Genomic DNA, 22,410 nt, shown 5'->3' with positions numbered 1-22,410 from the left:
AGCCCCAGCGCGCTCATCTGAGGGGGTTTGTAAAGGTCAGCCTGGGAGGAGGTCTCCGGCGAAGGCGGCATGCCAGCACTGGCTGGGAACCACTTGAGAATAGAGGCGGGGGGGCGGGGGGGGAAGAAAATTTAAAAAAAAGAAAAAATAACCCAGCTGGCAGCTGCCAGGAGAGGAAGCGGCAGGTTGAGACAAGGACACGGCTCATTATGCCACCCCCGCAGGTGCAGAGCGCCGAGCGGACAGCTCTGCCACCAGCAGCACACTAGCAGGGTGGATGCAGTGGCCGGCATCCTCAGCCCCAGCCAGGAAGACAAACCAAACACCATTACTATGGCTAATAGTAATGACCTCCCTCCTCCTGCCTGCCCTTGGAGACTCTGGTGAGAGGCAGCAACAAGGGTGCACAGGAGACACTGCTGAGAAAACATCCTCCAGTGCTGTCACTGTTGTTGGGGATTTTCAAAGTCAGCCTGGATAACAGAGCAGCCCACTCTGACCTCTGATACTGCTTGGAGCATGAGACATCCTGGGAGCCACTCCCATCCAGATCATCCTGTGCTCTGAGGCATAAGCCCACTGCAGGCTGGGGCTACCAACAAAGTCATGGTGCCTGGGAGCTGGTGAGAACCACTCAGGTCTGGTGGTTTCCTCAGGGGACATGCCAGGGTCTGAGTGAGCCCCAAGGACGAAGGTCCCCATGTCCTCAGGACAGAGCTCACCTGCACAGGCAGCAGTTTCAGCGGGAACTAAGACCCAGGCCAGACCTGGAAGGTCACCCACTAGCATCTCCTTGGAGATGCATCCACCCAAAGCCACATCCAGGCTAGCAGCAGGTGGGGAATGAAGCTTAATCCCATATAAAAAAGAATTTTTTTTCTTGCAGCTTTTTCCTCATCCTGCATCTCAGGGTGCTGGAAAAGGCGGGCGGCATCTCCAAGGAACAGGCAGGAAGGAGAGACAGCGAATGCGTGGGCGCTGCTCTCGCCGTGGAGAACAGAGTACAAACCCCAGCGCTGCCAAGCCCGGTTGTCCTCAGATGCATCTCCCCAGCTCTCCCAGCCACAGTCACCAGAGGCTTCCCTGTGCCGGGGAGATGATCCAGATCCAGCTCGGAGGAGGTGGCGGTGATGGGGGAGAGGTCTCCTTCTCAGTGGTACAGTGCCCACCAGGAAAGTGCTTTGCAGCTGGCACTCAGGTTGCAGAGCTTGGTGGCTTCGTCTGCTGCTCCCACCTTCAGACACTGAGTTATGATGTTTTAACAGAAAAACAGCTGGGGCAATGCTCCCCCACCTGTCCATCCTCTCTGGGATGGAGACCCATGGCCAGAGCCTTGGGAGGGTCTGACACTCCAGGGGAACACGCCGTGCCGCTCACCCCTGCAGCCTGGGGCTTGCCACACCAGACCCATCATCACAGGGCTCACCACCCCTCAGTGGGTGGGTTTCTCCTCCCAGGAATTTGCTTGATTGCCTTTTGACCCCAGACAAATTTCTCACATCTTCCCCACATACCTCCCCACATACCTCCACCCAAGGCCACCATTTCCACAGGTCCATCCCAAATGGCTTCGCGAAACAGGCTCGTGCCCTGAGGTGCCCCACTGTGGGAAGGGAACCCGAGGAGCAACCCCTCCCGTCTCGCCTCCCCCTGCCACACGGGGTCCTGTAATTCCCCGCCATGCCTCCCTCAGTCATCTCTTCCCCCAGATGGAAGAGAGCCAGTTTATGTAATTGTTCCTTCTATGGAAACGGCTTCGTACCTTTAATTATTCCTGCTACCCCTCCCTGCGCTTCCTGGTGTGTCCTTAAAAGGGTGCGGACGTGCCGGGGCTGGCGGACAGGCTGTGAAGGAGGAACAGTTTTGGTTAAGACACCTGCTGCACCCTGGGAGGGTGGTCCTGTCCTGCCCTGACCCCCCACCCCCCGCCCAGCTTTCAGCAGCGGAGGGGCCGTATCCAGCCCCTGGACCAAAGCCTTGTTTTTGCCCAGGCAGGCTGCACACCAAGCAGATCATTTGTGAGCGCACGGGGTCACGGCTGACGCCAGCTCCCCCCCTCCCCGGTGCCCCCCCTGACGATGAAAGGCCAATGACAGGGAACAAAGGGGATTTGCAAGGCCAGGAGATCAGCCTCCCCACCGCTGCTGGGGGCTCGTGTCCGGCCAAACAAACACGCTGGGAACCGGGCAGGGGAACAGCAAGCGCTGCTTTAGCATCACGATGACTCAGCCACTGTGCGCAGGGTACAGGGGAAACCCCGACTGCCCCGCTCCGAGGGGCGCCATGAACGCTTCCATGGGGGGGGGGAAGGTGGGAAAGCGTGGATGGCGGCGCATGCTGGGCCCAGGGAGGGACGGGGACACCGATGCTGCGGCCAAACCACAGCACAAGCCCAGAAGTCGCTGCAAAATGCCTCCTTCCATCGGCCTCCTCAGCCAGGAGGAGCGCGGGGTGGGGCATTACAAAAGCACCCGCGTCTCACGGCAAACATGATGCCAATGGCCGCAAGCACTGGCATCACTGCTCAGCCTCACCGCGGCTCCTGGCAGGACGCCATCCGGGGAGGGACCCTCACCCTGCACCGGCGCCTCGGCCCCTTGGCACAGGGCTTGTCGTGCCTCGCTGCCGGGCGGGATGCTGGAGTGGCCCATGGGGGACACGGTGGCCACCTGAGCACACTCTCTGCGTGAGGACACGTGACACAGCTTTGCGGGGCAACTTGCTGAGACAGGCGAGCCGCTAAGCCAGGATGCACTGGGCAAGGGGATGGGGGCCCAGCCTCACACAGCCCCACGCCTCCCATGGGACCGGGCTCTGGGGTCCCGCGGTGCCTTCCTGCGGGGAAAATGCAGACCCATACGAGTCCCTCCCACCCACGCCGGGGGGCCGGGTGCCTCAGCCCAGCCCAGCCCAGCCCAGCCCAGCCCTGGCGGGGCAGCCCGGCTGCAGGGGGCGTCGTGGCAGTGGTGGTGCCGTCACGCCGTGTTCCGATGGGCGGGGCACCGGGGAGCAGACGGACAAACACTCTCACGCGGGGGCACTGGGAACCGCGACCCCACCACGGCAGCGTCACCCCCCAACGCAGCGCAGCCCCCACTCCACCCCCCACGCCGGTCCCGTCCCCTCCCCACCCCACGCATGCCCACGCGTGACCCCGTGAGCGAGGGGACGTTTGACGCGCAGCGCCCGGTGACGTCACGCCCTTCCAGAAAATTCCCCCGGGGAACCCGCCGCTCCAAACCCGCGCCCGACCAATGAGAGCGCCGCGAGGGGGCGGTGCCTGCTTGAACTGGCCAATGGGAGGAGGAGATAGGGAGGAGGGGTGTGGAGGGAGGGTCTCGCCAGCACCCTTTACTCGCCTCGCCCCGCCTATCTTGCTGGGGGAGCCAATGAGCGGGGGGCGGCGCGGCGACGGACAGCCTGCTGGCCGAACAGGGCGGGGCGCGCGCGGGCGGGACTCCCCTGACGTGGCGGTCGGGGGGCGGGGGCGGCTCGGCGAGCGCGCGGCGCCCGGGGACAGCGCGAGCGGTGAGTGCGGGGGGCGGCGGCGGCGGCGACGGCTGTGCCCCACGGACCCGCCCTACAGACCCGCCCTACGGAACCGCCCCACGGACCCCACGGCGCCGGTGGCGGCCTCACGGTGGGTCTGGGGCGCGGCCCCGCCCCGTGGGGTGACAGGGAGTCCCTGTGGGGCTGGGTGTGTCAGTACCCCAGCCCTGTGGGGTGACAGGGTGTCTGTATGGGGCTCGGGGGGTGATCAGTCCCCCCCCCCCGTGGGGTGACAGGATGTCCCTGTGGGGCTCGGGGGGGTCAGTCCCCCCGCCCCGTGGGGTGAGAGGGTGTTGCTGTGGCGCTGGGGGTATCAGTCCCCCCACCCCGTGGGGTGACAGGATGTCCCTGTGGGGCTGGTGGCATCAGTCCCCCTGCTCCGTGGGGTGACAGGGTGTCCCTGTGGGGCTGGGGGGCCAGTCCCCCTGCCCTGTGTGGTGAGAGGGTGTTGCTGTGCTTGTGAAGGCAGGGGAAGAAGGGATTGTCGCCTCTGCCCCAGTGGAGTGGCAGGGTTTCCTGGTGGGGCTGCGGGTCAGGGTTAGCTGTTCTGCCCTACCTGGTGTCACTAGGGTGTCCCCGTGGGTCTGAAGGGCGTGGGAGGAGGGAGTTAGTCCCCCTGCCCCATAACAGTAACAGTGCATCCAAGTGGGGCTGGGGGAAGGGGTTGATCCCCCCTCCATGGGGCTGTAGTACATCCCTGTGGGGCTGGAGAGCGTGGTGAGGCGAGGGTTAATCTCTCTCCCCTCCAGCTTTGGAGGGAATAAGGTGCTCTGTTGGAGCAGTGTGGTGTAGCCAGGAAGGGGTTAAACCCCCCCTCTACCCCCGTTGGGGTCACCAGTATACCCCAGTGGGGCTGAACTGGGTGGTGAGGAAATGAGTACCACCCCCACCCCACCCAGGTAACAGTAATGGGGTTGATGGGCCAGCAAGGAATGGGTTAACCCCTGTCCTCAGTCGGGGTGACAGTGTCCCCCAGGAGAGTGGGGAGGGAAGGGTTAACCCGCCTTGCCCTTGGGGCAGACAGTCGGTCTGAGTGGGGCTGGGGTGGGTCAAGGGGTCACCCCAGGCAGGGGCTGACACCCCTGGGAGGGGCACACGACCCCTCCCCACACAGGTGACAGCTCCTCACTGAGCCCCTAATTGGGGCACCCCTAAATGGGGCATCACGTGTGGGATTTTGGGGGTGTGTGTGTGCTTAACCCTGTCCCCATGGGGGACCCTACATGGGGAGGCACTGGGGGGGGGGGTGTCTCAACCCTGCCCCCAGACTGGTGTGAGCTCTCCAGTGGGGCTGGGCAGGGGGGACCCTACATGGGGAGATGCTGAGGTCGTTTGACCTCATGCAGCAGGCAGCACCCTGTGGGTACGGAAATGTGGGACCCTCTATGGGGTGGTGTCGAGGAGGTCTCGACCCGTGCCCACGCAGGAGGCAGCAGCCGTGGGACTGGCAGCGGGGGCTGTGCCGGCAAAGGCAGCGAGGGGAGGGTTAACCCCATCCCCACGCAGGTGCCGGCACCCCAGTGGGGCTGTCGGTGGGGAGGGGGAGGCGGGCGGTGCGTGTGGGGGCCCGGGGAGGGGATGATTCATTGCCGGTAGTCATGACATTGCTGCCTGGTTGCCTGCGCCTGCCAGCCGGCACGGGCACGGGTGGCTCTGCCTGCCCTGGTGCGCTGAGATCCCCTCCAGCTCCCTGACTGAACCCGGGACACGCTGCCATGCCGGCCATCCTGCTCTTCTGGAGCCGCGCCGAGAGGTAATGCACCCACTCCGGCACGCATCCCGGATACCCCTGGCTCACCCACCCTGGTGCTCGGTGCCCGGCGAGCTGCTGGACCCACAACCCCTGGGGAGGCAGCAGGATCACCTGCCTGGTGTTCTGCTCACTGAGGGTGGGCTGCATGAGCTGCACGGTGATGCCCCGTTTTGGCTGCCCAATTTTGGCGTGGGGCATCCGGAGAGGGTGCTCTCGGTGCCCTGTGAGTGATGGTGACGGACCGGGGAGAACACGGTGGCACTGGATTTCCTTGGCGCGCCTGAAGGTGACTTCTCAGAAGTAGGTTTTGCGCCGCCGGGCTCGGAAGAGGCACCATCCTGGTACCCCACAGTCACCGGGTGGGAGCATGGTAGTCGGACCCCTTCTGCTGGGGGACTGCTGCCGGCACCCGGTGAGGGGGATACAGGGACCCCCGCGCATCCGAAGGGGAAAGCCGGGGAGGTACAAATTTGTTAACGTGACTTTTTTTTTTTTTTCCTCCACATCACCGCCGCCCTACTTTCCTCGCTCCCCGATTCGCCTGGCGAGTGCGGAGCCCTGGGCGTCAGCAAAGTCGTTTTTGGGGACGCTGGGGGGATCCTGGCTGCGCTCCCTGCTCCTTGGCGGGGGCTGCGCGGGGGACGTGACAGGAACAGGGTGGCTGGGGGCCTTGCGGCAGCAGGGAGGGAGGATGCTGGAGCTGACAGCAGAAGTGTCTTAATCCAGCAGCTTAGCGAGAAAGAAAGCGTCAAGAAACCAATTAGAAGGAAAATTACAGCTCAGCAAGTGATTCCATTGAAGGGTCCCCCGTGTGTGGCTGGGAAGCACACAAAGGAGGGCAGCTCCCCGGCAGCTCCCCGGCAGCACCGCGTTGACACCCGCTTGCCCCCCACCAAAGCCCTTTCGGAGCCATCCTGGGAGTGGAGCTCAGAGCCAACCGTGGCTGCCGGGCTGGCGAGGAGCTGTCTCTTCAGTGCGCCGGAGGAGCTGGAGGGGGAAGCTTGCCACCAGAGCATCGCTTGGCGGCGGCGGCGGCATCCCCGGCACGAGCCGGCACCTTTCACCCCACCATCCTCCTGCCACCCTCCAGTGCCTCCCAGCCGGGCACGCAGCACCTGCCAGCGCCTGCGGACAGCCGCGATGTTTAAAATAAAACTCGAGCCTTTAAAAATGACGGCTTGGACTCTGAATGTGTTCGTAAAGTTTCGGTAAGTGGGTTTCCACCTCTTGACCTCATGTCCTCGTTAAACCATCGGTGCCCGTCCCCAGTGTTCCATGGTGACCTTGCACCCCAAGATGGAAAAAACCCAAAAATCTCCCTGGTGCTGCTGCCAGGGTGGGTTTGTTCTCTGAGATGACTGCTGAGCACAGGGATTATGTCAAATGATCGCTATTCAGCTGGCCCGCTCATCCAGCGGTTGCACAGGCTGATGTCATGTGTGGGGCCGGAACAATGATTTGATTTTTTATTTAATAATTTTTTTTTTTTTTGGTGCGGTTGCAAGAGGAGGACGGAGGCTGGGCAGCCTCGGCAGGGCTGGGGGATGCTTGTGGTGTTCTCCAGGGCTGGTTGGTGGCCATGGCTTGTCCAAAGGCATCCAGGCTGGGAGGGCACGCAGGAACGGCTTTGCATGCCTGAAATGCTTCCTGTGGTGCCTCCCCCCCTGCTCCCTGCTCCCGAGGGAGTTAAATGGGAAGGCAAGAGAGGATGACTGAGCAGAAGGGGGAGAGGAGCTGGTGGCAAGGCGCAGCTGATCCCGGGAGGTGGGAGGGGGGGGAGGGAGGTAGGCTCTGCGGGGACAGAGTCGTGTTTTACCATCATCGCGCATGTGAGCGTCACCTCCCAAGCGTGCCTTAACCCACCAGGTCACCCGCCGGCGGCTGGTCCTCGCCGGCACGGTAAACCGCGGCACGGGGATGCGTTTCGGTACAGAAATCTCCTCCCTGACCCCAGCTGAGTAAGGGGTCCCTGGCCGGGAGAGCATCCCCAGTGGGCATCCCCACCCCGGCCAAAGACCCCTCAGCAGTCAGGACTGGGGATTGTGTGGGGGGGGTGACCATGTTTTGCTGCGACGGGATGTATTTTCATGGGAAGTGCTGTGTGGTCTCAGCCGGGCGAGGGGTCCTGGTGGTGTGGTCAGACTGGGCTGTGTGGGGCCAGAGCCGGGCACTGTGGTCCCCGGGGGGAACATCTGAAGGTTTGCCACCTCTGTGTCTCTTGAGCTGTGTGCGACGGGGTTGTGTTCAGCGCTGCCTGGTTTGCCCTCGCTGTGGGAGGGTTGGCATCCTCCAGACAGGGGCCAAATCCTGCTCCAGGTCCTGGTGCTGGTCTCGGGGAGCCCCTGCCCCACACTGGAGGCTGCTGCTGGGAGGGGAGGCACTAGGGTGACCCGTGGCAGGGCAGATTGGCAGGTTACCTCTCACACACCCCACATCGGTTGCCTGGAGTCTCATGCAGGCCCCCGGCCCCATGGGGAGGGCAGATGGGGAGGCAGAGGCATGCAGGGGGTAGAGCGTCCCCCAGCGCCTGCGTGGGCTGGGTGCCGGCGGCAGCTCTGCACGCAGGAGTGGGTACAGAAACGTGCTGGCATACAGGAGCTGCCGCAGGAGATGCTGTCGGATGCTCTTTACGCCCCCAGGGACATTCTCCTACCTTTTCTGTGTTCCCCTCTGGGCTGCCTTGTGTGTCCGTGGGTGCCCCAATCTTCCCTCGCTAAATCCTTCAGAGGTGTCTTGGGTGCCTCAGCCCCCTCCCCACCTACAGCAAAGGACCTTCTCCGTGGCTGGGGTAAAAAAGAGCAGAAGTTGATTGTTTGAATCAAGGTGGCCAATTTCTAAGCTCCCATAGCTACCCAGCTGCAGAGGGGTTATTGCCTGAGGCATGACCCAAGGCAATCTGATTCTTGGGATGGGTGCCAGGGGCTCAGTGCAGTGCTCTGGATGTACACCCCAGAGGTGCCTGGCCACGCTCATCTGGGCTGCTGTGGTTAAGGGGGTCCCTTCCTCCGCCTACTGGGAGCTTATGGATGGAGCTTATGGGAACATCTGGTAACTTGTATTAAGGTGAAGGAAGGGGCCAAGGCTCACACCCCAGGCAGAAGTCCATCTGCTGGAGGGGTGCGGATGGGCTGGGGCTGCCCAGGGGCCTTTGGAGCAAGGATGGGGTGAAACCTGGACCGTAGCAGGGAGCGGTACGTGGGCAGGAGGGTTTAACGGAGAGTGGAGGGTCTGCTGGGGCAGCACCTGGAGAAGAGCAGGGCCAGGAGCGAGCACTGAGCTGCACTGTGTGAGGCAGGGTGGGCTCGTGGGACACAGGAGCTCACTGTCGGAAAACCAAGCATTGAGAAGCAGCGGGAAGTGTCCTTGGTCGAATGTTGGACTTGCTCAGCCTCTGCTTGGAGGAGCTGCCCTCCCAGCTGGTCCCTGGGTCTCTGCGACTCCAGCAGCATAACTGCGGGTTGAATTAATCACCCGTCCTTTTCCTCCCTTGGTTTACGGCCACCAGATTTTCCATGCTTTGGTATAAGCATGGCCCTGGCCTTGGCCCCTGCACAGTGGCGGCAGTGAGCCCTGGGTTTCTGGCTTACTGCAAGATGTAGCTGAAGGCTCTTGGGGAGTGCAAGCCAGGCTAGAAAGTGGGTTTTGGGGTTTTTTTTCCCCAACAAAAAAATAAAAAAGCCCTCCCACCATCACAAGATGTTTCTGTCTAACGGCTTCGTTCTCTCTTTGCTAAATACAAATTACGGCTCTGACATGCCTGAGGCGCTAATCTCCAGCTGAATGCCAATTGCATTCAGGAACAAAATGTTTGAAGTTCCTTTAAGGTGAAGGCGGCAGCACGGTCCCTCCTGCTGCTTTCAGCCTCCAAAAACCTGCTGCCATCATCCTGACTCCTGTCCCAGGTCCCTGGCGGGGAGGGAACTGGGGCGGGGGACAGGCACAGGCTGACGGCTACATTTAGACATGGCTCAGCCCTCGTCGCTGGGCGGGAGCGGGGGGACGGGACAGGGACGCAGTCTTGGCCTGACGTTAGCAGTGGCGTGGCCCCTATAATAACGCCGTGCCCTGACTTGTGCTCTCCTTCTCTCAGTCAGCCTTGGAGATGAGTGTCCCTGTCCCCACCGTGGGGCTCGGGGGGTTAAAACCGGAGCCAGGGCGCATCCTGGCGCCAGGGCTCTGACCTTGGGTGGGAAGCGTGGACTTGAGCCGGCTCTGGTGCTGCTGGCCGGTGGGACGCGGGGAGCATTGGCTCCGTGATAAGTGCGTGCTTGTCCCGTCCCCAGCTGCCCCAGTGCGATATTCATCTTACGGAGAGCTGTCTCTCTGCTTTCAGGAACAAGTACTCAGCTCCCGGCAGTGTCGCCGTCATGGGGAAGGACTATTACAAGATCTTGGGCATCCAGTTCAGTGCCAATGAGGATGAAATCAAAAAAGCCTATCGGAAAATGGCTCTGAAGTATCACCCTGATAAGAATAAAGACCCCAATGCTGAGGAGAAGTTCAAGGAGATTGCGGAGGCTTATGATGTCCTGAGCGACCCCAAGAAACGAGCCATTTATGACCAGTACGGGGAGGAAGGTAAGGGGGTGAGCGCTGCTTGCTCAGAGGTGGGGTGCTGGGTTCAAATCGGTTTTTATAGGTGAGGGAGCATTTTCCATGGGGACAGTTGTCCCCATGGTTCACACCTCAGGCTTGAAATAGGGCTTATGGCCACAGAACCAGGGAGGGCAAAGACTCTGCGGGTGCCAGATATCACCTCTCATCCTGCTCCTCCCCGGGCTGCTCCGCTTTTCCAACCTGCCACCCTGCTTTCTGGGGCGGCCAGGCTCTCCCTGCCTTCCACCCCCAAACCCCAGCAGTCAGCTGAGACGGTGGAAGTGGAAGGAGCTCACCTCCTGGGTCATACCTGGGGTAATTTGTGAGCAACCCTTTAATTGACTTAAATATCCCAGCAGAGGAGTGTTCCTTTTGCCCACATTCCCCTCAGCATTTGGGCACTGGTCCTGCTGTCCTCCCTGGTACAGGCTGACCTTCAGGATTCAAAGCTTTTCCCAATTTAAGTAATAGGTCCTTGTTTTGAAACCAAGCGGTTGCTGTTGTCTGGTGGTTGGCACGGAGGAGGAGGAGGAGAGCCGCTCCACCGCAGGCGGCCTTATTAGTCAAAGATGGGAGAGCGCAACCCCATTCGAGGAGAGCACTGAATAGCATCTGCATTAATCAGCCCAGGGCTTGGGTGCTTGAAAGAGCAGGAGGTCTGGCAGGAACAGGCTGCTGGGTGGAAGAGGCAGCCTCTCTCGCAGGGCCAGCGGGCAGGTGCATCCCCTAATGAGCCACCAGCAGAATTAACCAGTGGTGGGTTAATTCTTGACCCATTAGTTATGTCAGGGCTATGATGTATGCATTGAGGAAGGGTGATGTGCTATGGTGTAAAATGAGATCAGACTGTCTCAAGTGGGAAACCAGCCGTTCTCAGGAGGTGCCCGAAATCAGACCCCACTCAGGCTGGCATCACGGGATTAAAGGTGAAACCTCCTTGCTCTGCAGTCTGTTAGGGATGGGGGCTTGCCGGGCATTTGGTGAAATCGCCCCCTTGTCGCAGTGGGACAGGGAGTCCCAGCACAGCCAAGCTCCACCAGACCAGTCACAGTCCACGGTCCCCCACACCTTTCATTTCCCATCAGATGCTGTGACCAGCATCTTGAGTGGCTTCTGGGTCCCACACACTGGGGTGAGCAAGGCGAAACCCCCCACCCACACAGAGCACTAACCTCATCGATCAGAAGAGACCCCCTGAGACTTTTCCGCTCTGTGCTTGTCCCCCTCCTGTCTCCACTGTGGGGGGCTGGCACGAGGGACAGCCCGTCAGAAATAGCCCTTCACTGTTACTGGCGTGCCCTGAAAATAGTCCTTGAGCTAGGCTTGGCTTAACCCTTCCTGGCCCCTCCTGGTCAAAAATAGCCTTGCAGAGCATGTGTGACCTCTTTGGGGGGCCACTTGTCATGTGCCTTGGCTGTGTGGGACTTTGGGGGGTTGCAGTGACGTAAGGCTCAGCCTGGGACCTGGCAGGAGAGTTTCCCATGGGAATGGCTGCCAAAAGATCCAAACCTTGAGCTTACCTGGCATGTTGCATGGTGTCTATAATGGGAGCTGACCTCCACCTGCTCTGCCACCCAGAGTCACAGTCGCTCGCTGAGCTCAAAGCCTGTTCTCACCTGCTGGGCATGATGCTCCTGCACCATGGCCATTGGTGCAGCCAGAGAGACAAGGGCTATTTGGGCAGGAGGGAGCTGGCCCATGGGGAAACGTGGAGATGGGCTTGTCAGGAAATGTTTTAAATGAGAAGGCCATGGGCTGGGTGGAGAGGACCAAAAAGGCACTTCAGTAGCAGTAGCAGTGACAAAACCTGAAGAGCTTTTGAGATGGAGCTTGCTGGGTGTAGGGGCATGACTGCGCATCATGGGATGAGGTGGTGCCTTCCTGGTCCATGCTTTTCACAGGTGGCTGGGCTGGATGGAGTGACCTGCACCCCCAGGAGGTGCTGGAAGGGCTGCCTGGAGCCAGTAGAGACCACACTCCCGCCTGGAAAGTGTGGTCCCAGCATGGCATCCACTGGCACGCAGCATTCATGTCTTGTCTTCCCCTTTCTCTTCCAGGTCTCAAAACTGGAGGTGGCTCTTCAGGTGGCTCAGGGAACACTTTCCACTACACCTTCCACGGAGACCCCCATGCCACCTTCGCATCCTTCTTTGGAGGCTCCAACCCTTTCGACATCTTCTTCACTAGCAGCCGCTCCCGAATGTTCAATGGCTTTGACCAGGAAGACATGGATATCGATGATGATGACGACCCTTTCAGTGCCTTCAGCCGGTTTGGCTTCAACGGCATTAACGGGGTTCACCGGCGGCACCAAGACTCCCTGCACATGCGGAGGAAGGTCCAAGACCCACCCATCATCCATGAGCTCAAAGTGTCCCTGGAAGAGATCTACCACGGCTCCACCAAGAGGATGAAGATCACCCGCAGAAGGCTCAACCCTGATGGCCGGACCATGCGGACTGAGGACAAGATCCTAAACATTGTCATCAAAAGGGGTTGGAAAGAGGGAACCAGAATCACATTCCCCAAAGAAGGGGACGCCACCCCAGACAACATCCCTGCCGACATTGTCTTCGTCCTCAAGGACAAGCCTCACTCACACTTCAAGAGGGATGGGACAAACATGGTCTACACAGCAAACATCAGTCTTAAAGAGGTGGGTACACGTGGGAAATTCCATGGGGTGGGAGGTGGCGCTGGGTCGTGGCACTTGCGGCCAAGATGGGAGTCAGTCCTTGTCCTGCGCCGATGAGGAAGGACCAGGTAGGTCACGAGAGACACGAGCAAAGACCTCTGCCGAGAGGAGCACAGAGGCTGACTCGTGCTTGGATTTGGAGATGCTCAGCCTCGGTGCCAGGTGTAGGACACAGGTGCTGTGGTCCCTGCTGAACGCACCTTGCTTCTTGAGCTGATACAGGTGGCATTTACCTATTTTCTCCCTTCCCCACATGTCCTTCTGTTTTAGTATAGGGTACTCACATGTGGAAGAGAGCCCAGATCCTCTGTAGGAAGAAGGGAGAACCCAGTTTGCTGGCATGAGTCTGGTCCCTGCTTGTTCTCTTAGCTGACCCTAGTGTGGCTTATTTACTGTCTGCGATAGAGCTGGGTGCCGCTCCCTACGGGCAGGGAGCAGGGTCATGTGGAGAAAGGGGGCACCTCGCCCTCGCTGTGCAATGCCTCAGCTGTTTTGTCTTGGTTCTGGCTTTCCTAGATAAAGAACTAAATAAACAAAATATTCAGACAGCGAGCAAAACGCAAAACATCCATGCTGCCAGCCCTGGAGGTCACAGCGGGGCTGGGTGCATCAGAGTCAGCAAGCTGTGCAAAGGTGGGAGAGGAAGGGGAGATTACCTCAGTACAAGATGTTCCGTTCGCCGCCACTGCTGTATAACTACCTTTTAATAAATCCCAGCTGGCAGCTGCATTTAACATTGATGTTTTTGGCAGCTGCCATTTTCTGTTCCTTTCAGACTGTAGACGTTGTCTGTCTTCTTAATGAGCTGATTTTTTTTTTTTTCCTGAAGACAGATTTATGTTCTCAAATGCATTTAATAGAAGTAAGCTCAATGGACCAGGCCTGAGGTAGGGAAACGTGAGCTCATTTGCCTGCCAGCGAGCTGGGAGAGCTTTGCAATGGCTCCGCGTCCCAGCTGGGGCTGTGACCGGGTGTACTGGGGACAAGGAGCAGCCGTGCGGGTCAGGCGGAGCTGGGTGCTCCTGGAGCAAACTCAGTGCAAGTCAACCTGCAGTCTCAGGAGCTGAATTTCCTTCACAGTGCAAAGTGCAGGGGTTTATTCCTGTGGTGGTTGGCTCCCCTGGCTGCTCCAGAAATACTCAGGAAAGGCTGCCTTATTTATGGAGCCATGCATGCCATATCTCAGATGTTTCCTTCTGTGCATTCCCCTGTCTGTAAAATTAACCCCAGGCTGGCTGTGCTGATATTTGTGCGCTGCTCAGGCTGGAGGGACTCTTGCCTGGAGTTGCCCTTTGAGCAGCAAGCAGAGAAACCTGCTCCACCCCACATGCTATTGCACCAGAAGTGCTGGTGCTGGGTGCCTGTGATCGTGAGCAAGGCATGTGTGCTGGCGTTTGGTTTGCACGATGTGGTCACAAAGTGGAAAATTGCTGGTTCGGGCAAATTCCTTGTCTCTTTGTGCTGGAATTTCTGGTCTCTGACCTCGCCCACCACAAACCCAATGTGCTGGGTATCCTCAGAAAGCTGCCAACCTGGCTGCCATCCGCAACCTGCTGCTTCCCAGGGCAGGGTGATACTTGGCCGCTTTTATCTTCCATGAGAAGTACCTTAAGTACTCTGGAGCATGAGCAGCTGCCAGGAGCTCCCTGACTCCATATGCCATAACCTCAGTATGTGCTGGAGCACAACCTCTTCATCACCTGAGCCTACAGTGGTAGCCTTGGGTGCTCTTCTTGCACCCTTCCTCCTTGCGAGGCTGCCTTTTTTAGTCTGAGCTTTAGTCTTTTCTGGTGCCACGAGAGCAGCACAGCACAGTGCCAGTAGGCAGAGCTGGCAGGTTGTGGGTGCCATGCTGGAGACCGCTTGCCGGCAGCCTGCTGCCACGGGGAGCAAGGAGCCTTGTGCTCAGGCTCGGGGCACTCAGGAGAGCATACTCCTCCTCCTCCTCCATCCCACAGACCCCTCCACAGAGCAGCCTGGAGAGGCGATGCCCTTACAGTCCTCATGTCCTGGCCCCGCTGGGTGCCGCATTGCCCCAGCCAGCACGGCCCAGGGTGTCTGTCACCTGGCTTCTGCAGAAGCCAGAGGTGTATGAGGGCTTCCCCAGGGGCTTGTAGGCTGCAGGGAAGTGTCCATTCCTAAGATTACAGGCGTGCGTCGCTGTGGGAGGCTGAGGGAGGGAGGAGTGACACTGCTCTGCTGGCAGCTACCTCTCTGGGGAGGCAGATCTTCAGGCAGTGCTGCAGGCAGGGGCTTGCACCCGCCTGGCCGCCTGCCTAACGCCTGCCCTCGGCAGCCGCCCGCTTTGCATCCTTTACCTGGCGTCACCTTCCTCGAAGCATCCGCGCGTCAGTGCCTGGCTGGGATGCGACTGGTGGCAACGTCCCCCCCTCTGTGGCTTCACTGCGAGCGGAGGAGGACCCAACACTGACCTAGATAAAGCTCTGCTCTCACAGCACAGCGCTCAGCTACCAAACCCGGGGTGATTTCATCCCTAGGGATAAGTCCAACCTCTTTCTAGGATGCAGGGCAGCTCCCGCAGTTTCTGGTGTTACTTCAGCAACCAGTTTCCCAAATGCCAAGGAAATTGAGCAAGAGGAATGAAAAACAGGGACATACGGTGAAGGAGCAATTGCCTCAGATTCTTGTGTCTTGGCTCTAGGAAGGAAACATTAAGATCCTGTCTGCTTTCACTGTTGTCACCTGCTCCTGCTCACATCCTTCTGCTTGCCCCATCCACGTGCTCCCATAGGGAGTTCCTGTTCTCCTTCCCATTTTGTGGCTGGAGATGTCCTTTCCCTAGCACATGGACCCGTGCAGCCCTCCACAGCATGTGGCAGTGGGCACCGATGAGCAGGAGGGCTCTGGCATCCTTGGCCATGCATTGATGGGGGGAGATTGTCCTTTAGTTTGCCCCCAAACTGCTGGAGATCCAGCTGAGCGCCTGCTGCTCGCACAGAGCTGGCGATGGGTGTCCTGCAGCCAGAAAAACTCATCCCTGGAGGACACCTGTGCCAGAAGGAGACCCCGTACAGATGAGCTATGCCCCATCTTCCCTGTTCTCCACTCACCACAGCCCCCAGCTGGCTCTGGCATGGATCCCCCCGTGATTGCCCTGGCGCAAAGCCCTGGCTCAGCCGCAGAAGCTGCAACCATCAGCCCTCTGCCAGTGGCCAGCATGAGAAAGGATGCTTCTCCTGGTGACTCTGGCTGCTCTGGCACCAGAGGCTTTTCCTAGGGAGGGGAATGCAGAACATCCCCCCCATCTACCCCAGAAACAGCAATTGCATCTTCCTCCCCTCCCTTTGCAGGGGGTTTTGGGAGGTCTGGAATCCCCAGGACCCGGCTCAGAGGGCAAACCTGCACCAGCCCCCTGCCTGGAAGCTCAAGGCTTTACCCCCAGCAACCCCCACCCCCCACCCCTTCCAGAAGCATCGCTCCGCAGTTCTCTCCCTCAGCCCTTGCTGAAAGCCTGGAGACGATCCTGCCCACGTGTACGCCAGAGCTGTCTGAGTTATTTAAGGACACAAGGATTTTCTTGCTGCATTCCCGCATCACGTGGCTGGCTAATGCAGGCCGGCTCACGGCTGCCGTGGCACCCACCACCCCGGCTGCTGCTGGGGGCTAGGGTACAACAGGGTGGCACTCACAAAACCAGTGCTTGGCTTTGCAATGGGGATGGGTGGCAGGGACCAGCCCCTCCGGGACCCCAGCTTCTAGGAAAGCTCAGTGCTGTGCCATGACTGTGCCACCGTCCCGTGACAGTGTAACCTTTTGGGGACTGCTTGGGGGGGACGGAACATGGGCTGTGCTATAGATAACCCCCAGCGCCGGGCAGAGCTGCTGGGCTCCGGCGGGTGACAGCTGATGGACCACAGCGGCATCTGATGATCTCAGCTGGATTTTCGGCTGTCCGAGGCTGGGTGATGAGGCCAGGAAGGGGCTAAATTTAGCCTGTCCTGTTGCTGCCAGAGGCTGGGCGCTTGCTGGTGGTGCCTCCTGGGGAGCCCAGGAGGTGGGGAGTGGGGTCCTTCCCCCCATGAGGCTGGGGCACCCCTTTCCTGGGGCACCTGCTCAGCTCTTGCAGCCCAGTTCATGCTGGTTAGACTGGGCTGGCACCAACAGAGTCCGGGGCTTGCACTGGTGAGCATCAGCTGATGCTTTTGGGCTTCATCTGAACAGAGCTGGGTGGTTTAACCTGGGAAGCAGCCGGTGGGGGGATGCAGTGTGGCTGTCGGGATGCCTTGGGGTGTCTGACGGCGTGTCCCCTCTTCTCCCCCCAGGCCTTGTGCGGCTGCATCGTGAACATTCCCACTATCGACGGGCGGGTGATCCCGCTTCCCTGCAACGACATCATCAAGCCAGGGACAGTGAAGAGGTTGCGCGGGGAGGGTCTGCCCTTCCCCAAAGCCCCCAACCAGCGAGGAGACTTGATCGTGGAATTCAAAATCCGCTTCCCAGACAGAATAGCTCCCCAGACAAGACAGATCCTCAAGCAGCACCTCCCGTGCTCCTAGAGCCCGGGGACTCTCCTGCAAGCAGCAATACTCCAAATGCACGTGCCGCAGCACTTGGCCCCCATGGAGCAGAGGTGCCACAGCACTTTCAAATGCAAAAAAAGACCCCTCACACCACTTTCCTTCCCCCAAAACCCCTCCCAACCTACCCTACATCCGTCCCTCTCCCTACCCATCCCTCTTGTCCTGTTTTTTCACTCCAGCAGCGGGGAGGCTTCTGCCCATTGCAGCTCTCCCGGCTGCCAAACTTTTTATTTCCCCAGAAGTCCAGCTTTTCCACCTCTCACAAAGAGCACTGTGGGCCCTTTGCCCAGGATGGTACATCATGATGTGGGTTTTGTTTTTCTTTTTTTTAATGTCACCTGCTTTTCAGGCCACTTTTCCCACAAGAGGCTGGACTTGTCGGGGTCCGGCGCAGTGTAAATAGGACTCCGCAGGATCTGGTATCCCCACTGTTAGTTTTTCTCTTCCCCCCCTTTGATACTTGCTGCTGTTCGGGGTCCTGGCTGTACCGTGGTGCCGATTGCTCCTGCCCATGGTGGCCCCCTCAACCCCGTAGCCAGACTGTTTCTCACCTGGGACCATGGTACCGATTCTGACCACGGTCCGCTCTCCTGTGCCAAGCCTACAGCCGAACCTTGGCTGTGCCAAACATGGGGATGGTCCCGTCCGGCCCCCTGCCCCTGTCCCTGGTGCCTGTGGGCAGCAGCTGCTTGCACCCGCTGCCCGCAGAGCCCCAGCCAGCAGGAGGGGCAGGGAAAGCCCAGGGTGGAGCTTTCTTGTTCAGATGTGTTGAGTGTGCATTGCCGCTTGTTTTTTAAGTACATATATATATAGAGCTCATTAGATAAACTCCGTAAGGGTTTTTTTTATTTTTTTCCTCTGCCCGTTTTAGGGTTCCTGGTGTGATGCACCCTGACTTTTTTCAGATGGGGATGGTTCAGCCACACGAACATCAAGCCCATTGCAGGGCATGTGTGGGTGTAGCACAAATCTGGGTGCAAACGCAGGGCCAAGCGTGAGCAGAGCTATGGGTTTTACTAGTGTTTGAGTTCAACCTTAGGGTTTTTAAGAAGAAAAGAAAGGTGCACGTGTCTATTTTTCTACAGGGTCGATTCATTCAGGAGGGGTTTCAGGGCGTCGGGGTGGAGCTGGGAGGCGCATGAGGCAGTCTGCTTGGTGGATTTGTTTTCAAATGCTGTATTTTTTTTAAAACCTTTGGATTTCCATCAGGAGAATTTTTATATTTCTTACCTTACTCTGCCTCGTGCCAGTTTTTTCTTTTGCTGGGAAAGGGATCCTACGGAGCAGGAAGTGCGTTCAACCTGGTTTTCTACAGCTCCTCTTCCACTGCAGCACCACCAAGAAAAACCCCTGCCAAAATATTCCATCCACCCTGGGAATCCTTCTCTTTAAAGAGAAGTTGCTGACTTGAAATGGCATCTTTTGTGGCGGGGGTGAGCACAGAGTGTCCATCAGGGCTGGGTGTGCAGTGTATCAAGGGTGAGGAGTGCCATTAGGCACTGCTTAATTAATTACTCAGTTTGGCTGGCAAGGGGATGCTGCCAGTTCCCTCCGCTGGTTCCTGTGGCGTACGATGTAGAGAAACCTGATGGACACCGTGAGCGAGAAGACAGGCCAGTGCACAGATGCAAGCTGCTTTGTTTTTCTCGGTTTCAATGAGACCTGAATGTTTTGTAGTGGGTTTTTTTTGTAATTTTTTCTTTTCTTCTTTCTTCTTTCTTTTTGTAATGTCAGTATTGAGAAAAAAAAATAAATAAAGCCGTTTAAAAAAATTTATACCTCCTCGGTGTGTGTTGTGATGGGAGACAGAGGGCTGTGCTGGCGCAGGCAGCAGGGACAGGGCTCTGTGCCAGGGTCATCCCCACCACAGGGCTGGCCTGATGCCTGGGACCTTCAGGGCTAGTCTGGTGCCCGGGAACCTTGAGGAGGGAAGGATAAATCTCTTTGATTTGTCTACTTGGTGTACAGGACCTTCAGGGCCTGGTAACAATGGGACAGGAATGAGTAAGCAGCCCTCTCAGCCACAAAGAATGGCTGCTCGTCTCATAAAATGGCGCCGGTTGTGCTGCCCCCATTGCCAGGGGTCGGGAGCAGGGGGATGGGGGCTCTGTGTCCCCTCGGGGCTCCGGGGATATGGCTGACATGGGCAGCAGGCGCAGGGCTGGCTGAGGAGGGCCTGTGGGCTTGGGGTGCTGCAGCTGGGGATGGGACAGCAATGGGGAGGCTCCTTGCTGGCTGCCTGGGGGGCTGGAGAGACACTGGTGCCCAGCGCCTCCCGGAGGGGCCCTGGGCCAGGGCGCAAGGCTGCAGCACACGTTGCACCCGGGGAAAGTCCTGCTGATACCCTGAGTTCGCCTTGAAGCTCGCAGCAGGGGCAGCACATGAAGGCAGGCAATGAGAGCGAAACCCATGGTTATTGCTCCTCCAGAGTGGAGGACAGAGGCAGACAGACCTCAGATGGGGGACATGGCTCACTGTCCCCTTCCAGGTGAGAGCTAAAGGCCATGGAATCACCCTGCCACAAGCTAACCCTGAAGCCCACAGAGCAGACAGGGCTGGGAGCAGCTAATGGGCTGAGCAGACTCGGGGTGGGGGGGCAGAGCCAGCACACCCCGCACCCCACTCCGCCATGGGGGCGGACAGTGCTGCTGGGGATGCTCATGGGATAGGGGATGGCCTTGGAGCAGGAACACCCATGGGGAAGGGGTGCCATGGGGCACGGGATACCCATTGAGGAGGTATGCCTGTGGTGAGGGCAGGGAATGAGGCCCTTGGGGGAGGGGAAGCCATGGAGGGGGGATGCTCACGGGACAGGGGATGCCCAAGGCCGAGGGGGATAGCCTTGGCGGGGCGGGGGGGAAGGGATGTCCACAAGGCACTTGAGCCTGGCCCAGAGCGGGATGGGAACCCGCTGAACGTGGCAGCTGCCTGCCCTCTGCTGGCAGAACCCGCCGGGCCCGGAGGGTTTTGGGGTGCTGCAGGAGGGCCCCAATCCCTTGGCTGAGGGACCAGCCTCTAACCCCAAAGCCTGGTGGCCAGGGAGGGGGTCCCCAAGTCCTGTCCCTTCCCCCCCAGTCCTGCACCCACCGTGGCTGGGCTGTGGCCCCTGTGAAGTCGCATGGTTCCCACAGGGTGGTAGGGCTGGGGCAGAGGGAAATGTGGCTCTGGGGAACCCTGGGCAGGGCAGAAGGAGATGCCGACCATGAAAAAGCTGCCCTCAGCTGCCCCCCCTTGCTAATCCCACATCATCCAGGGCAAGTCCCAGCCGCCAGCACTTTCCTCCTCCCAGCAACTTCGGGGGTGTCCAGTCCCCCCAGCAAGGCGCTGGGCAGGGGAGGAGGGTGCCGCAGGAAGGCTCTTCCCCCTGCAACTAGCAGGGGTCTCTGCTGCAGGCCTGTCCCCTGGAGAGAGGCATAGGCTGGGGCCAAACCCAGTCCCTGGTACCAACTGCTCTCCTGGCACTGCTGGGGGTTCACAGAGTTGGGGGGTGGCACCCAAGACCGCAGCTGCTGCAAGTGCTGATGTGGGGCACACCCGCAGCCCAAGGCAGGGGCAGATGCTCTCTGAGCTTTCGTGGGTCCTGTCCCCACAGGTAGAAAGGAACAAAGGCAGAGTTTTGCAGCCCTCCTGCAGGATTTAATTAGCATTTGCAATTAGGAGAGGCAGCAGGGAAGACTTGGTCTGCCAGGAGCTGGGACACACACCCCACCACCCCAAGCCCTGCTTGCCGCAGCCTCTGCAGCAGGCACAATGATGAGATGTCAGGATGAAACTTCCCCCAGCATGGGCTGGGTGGTGACAGGCCCAAACTGGGGGGGTAGAGAGAACCCACCCCCCACCAAGATGGGGAGGTTTTTGGGGGAGCCCTGGGGAGGGCTGGAGTCCTTTCCCCCTTCCCAGGTGGCTGAAAGCCGCTGGTTCCCAGTTCCCACCCTGGCTGGAGCTGCCTCGCTCAGGCCTGCCCTGGTGAAGCAGCGCAATGCAAAAGCAAAGGCAGCATCCCTGTCCCTCCAGAGCTGTGGGGAGAAGTGCAGGCGGGGAAGTAGGGCTGGAGTACAAGGTTCCAGCTGCCAGTTAACCCAAGAGAAGGCAGGTGAGGCACCAGCCGACCCCAACCCCACTGTCATATCCAGAGGTGACAGCCAGCATCCCCACAGAACAAGCAGCAGCGTTTCTCTAAGGAGGTGGCAGGAGGACAGGGCAAGAGCCGTGCTGGCAGAGAGCTGCGCCCACCCGCCCTCCTACCCCAGCAGGAGGCTGTGCTGCTTCAACACAGCCTTCCCAAATTCTGTGCCTTCCTCCCTGCTGCTACCCACAAGCCATCTCTCATGGATAGTCTCATCCTTCCCCATTTTGAGGCTCCCCTCTGCCCTTAAATTGAGAAGGTTTGATGGAGCCTTCCAAGCCCTGCCAGCCCTTGGGGCTTAAACTACCACTGCCCAGGCCCCATGCTGCTTCTCAGGCTCAGCCCCAGCAGCACCCTTCTGCCACACAGCCTGCATTTAACCCTCCCTGCAAAAACCCCCAGTTCCCGCACCCCCAAAAAGCCAACAGCCCTCACATCCAACAGGCTCCTCTGTTTGGGCTCAGGGCTGGGCCATACCCAGCCTCCTGCCCCCTCCAAGGTACACGGCAGGGCCAGACCCAGGGCTTCTCATACAAAACACAAAGAAGTGCTTTTTTCATTCAGAGAAGGGAAAATAAACCAAGGAGCAAGGCAGCAATCTAGAAGCAGCAGAAAGGAAGAACTGCAGTCAGAACCCAGCTACCGAGTACAGGGCACAAGGTGGGCACCAGAGAGCCGAGGCCGCAGTCCAGAATGCGAGCGCACAGAACTTTGTGTGGAAGCTCCCCTCTTCCCTGGCCACAGGGGCGTCACGCTGCACCACAACCCCAAGACAGCCCGAGAGCCCCCGTGCCCGCCCTCAGGCCGGGCCAACCAGGTGGGGATCGCTGGAGACGTCCTTTCCTGCAGAGGAGCCAAAGCAGCAGGAGAGCCGACAGCTCGCAGCCGGCGCCAGAGAAGCAGCAGCAGATACCTGCTGCCAGGCTCTCGGCCCTTCCCACCCAGCCAGGGCAGAGCAGAGGCACTGCCAAAACAATTTATTCCATTAACGTGAGCTAAGAGGCGTTAAGAGTGAAGAGCAGCGCTGTACGCTGCAGGGAAGCGCATGCACAGATGGGACTCCACCAGAGCGAGGAGTGCTCTGACAGCACATGAGACACAGGCTTACGGACCACACCAGCACCACACCAAGGAACTGCCAGGGCCCAGC

General features: G+C 59.4%; 1 protein-coding gene across 5 annotated transcripts; it reads left to right on the top strand.

The window, feature by feature from the left end:
• Nucleotides 1-3,452: 3,452 nt before the first annotated feature.
• DNAJB5 (DnaJ heat shock protein family (Hsp40) member B5) lies at nucleotides 3,453-18,906 on the top strand. Of its 5 annotated transcripts, none has more exons than XM_075078694.1 (4): nucleotides 3,453-3,528; nucleotides 9,636-9,880; nucleotides 11,956-12,554; nucleotides 16,877-18,906. In XM_075078694.1, exons 2-4 carry the CDS (start codon nucleotides 9,670-9,672, stop codon nucleotides 17,108-17,110), a joined length of 1,044 nt encoding a protein of 347 aa, XP_074934795.1. In that variant the 5' UTR covers nucleotides 3,453-3,528; nucleotides 9,636-9,669; the 3' UTR covers nucleotides 17,111-18,906. The 5 variants fall into 5 exon arrangements, with proteins under 5 accessions (XP_074934795.1, XP_074934798.1, XP_074934794.1 ...); XM_075078697.1 differs by having other exon boundaries at nucleotides 3,490-3,640; XM_075078693.1 differs by lacking the exon at nucleotides 3,453-3,528 and adding an exon at nucleotides 5,132-5,302.
• The last annotated feature ends 3,504 nt before the right edge of the window (nucleotides 18,907-22,410 follow it).

The sequence above is a fragment of the Phalacrocorax aristotelis genome, chromosome Z, assembly GCF_949628215.1.
Source record: "Phalacrocorax aristotelis chromosome Z, bGulAri2.1, whole genome shotgun sequence".
NCBI lineage: Eukaryota > Metazoa > Chordata > Aves > Suliformes > Phalacrocoracidae > Phalacrocorax > Phalacrocorax aristotelis.
The sequence above is the reverse complement of the archived record's forward strand: the minus strand, read 5'-3'. Positions and strand labels throughout refer to the sequence as shown.

Coding starts and splice junctions, on each gene's coding strand:
- DNAJB5 (XM_075078693.1), top strand. CDS start 5,265: ATGCCGGCCATCCTGCTCTTCTGGAGCCGCGCCGAGAG. Junction 5,303..9,635: donor TTCTGGAGCCGCGCCGAGAG/GTAATGCACCCA, acceptor CTCTGCTTTCAG/GAACAAGTACTCAGCTCCCG. Junction 9,881..11,955: donor TGACCAGTACGGGGAGGAAG/GTAAGGGGGTGA, acceptor TTTCTCTTCCAG/GTCTCAAAACTGGAGGTGGC.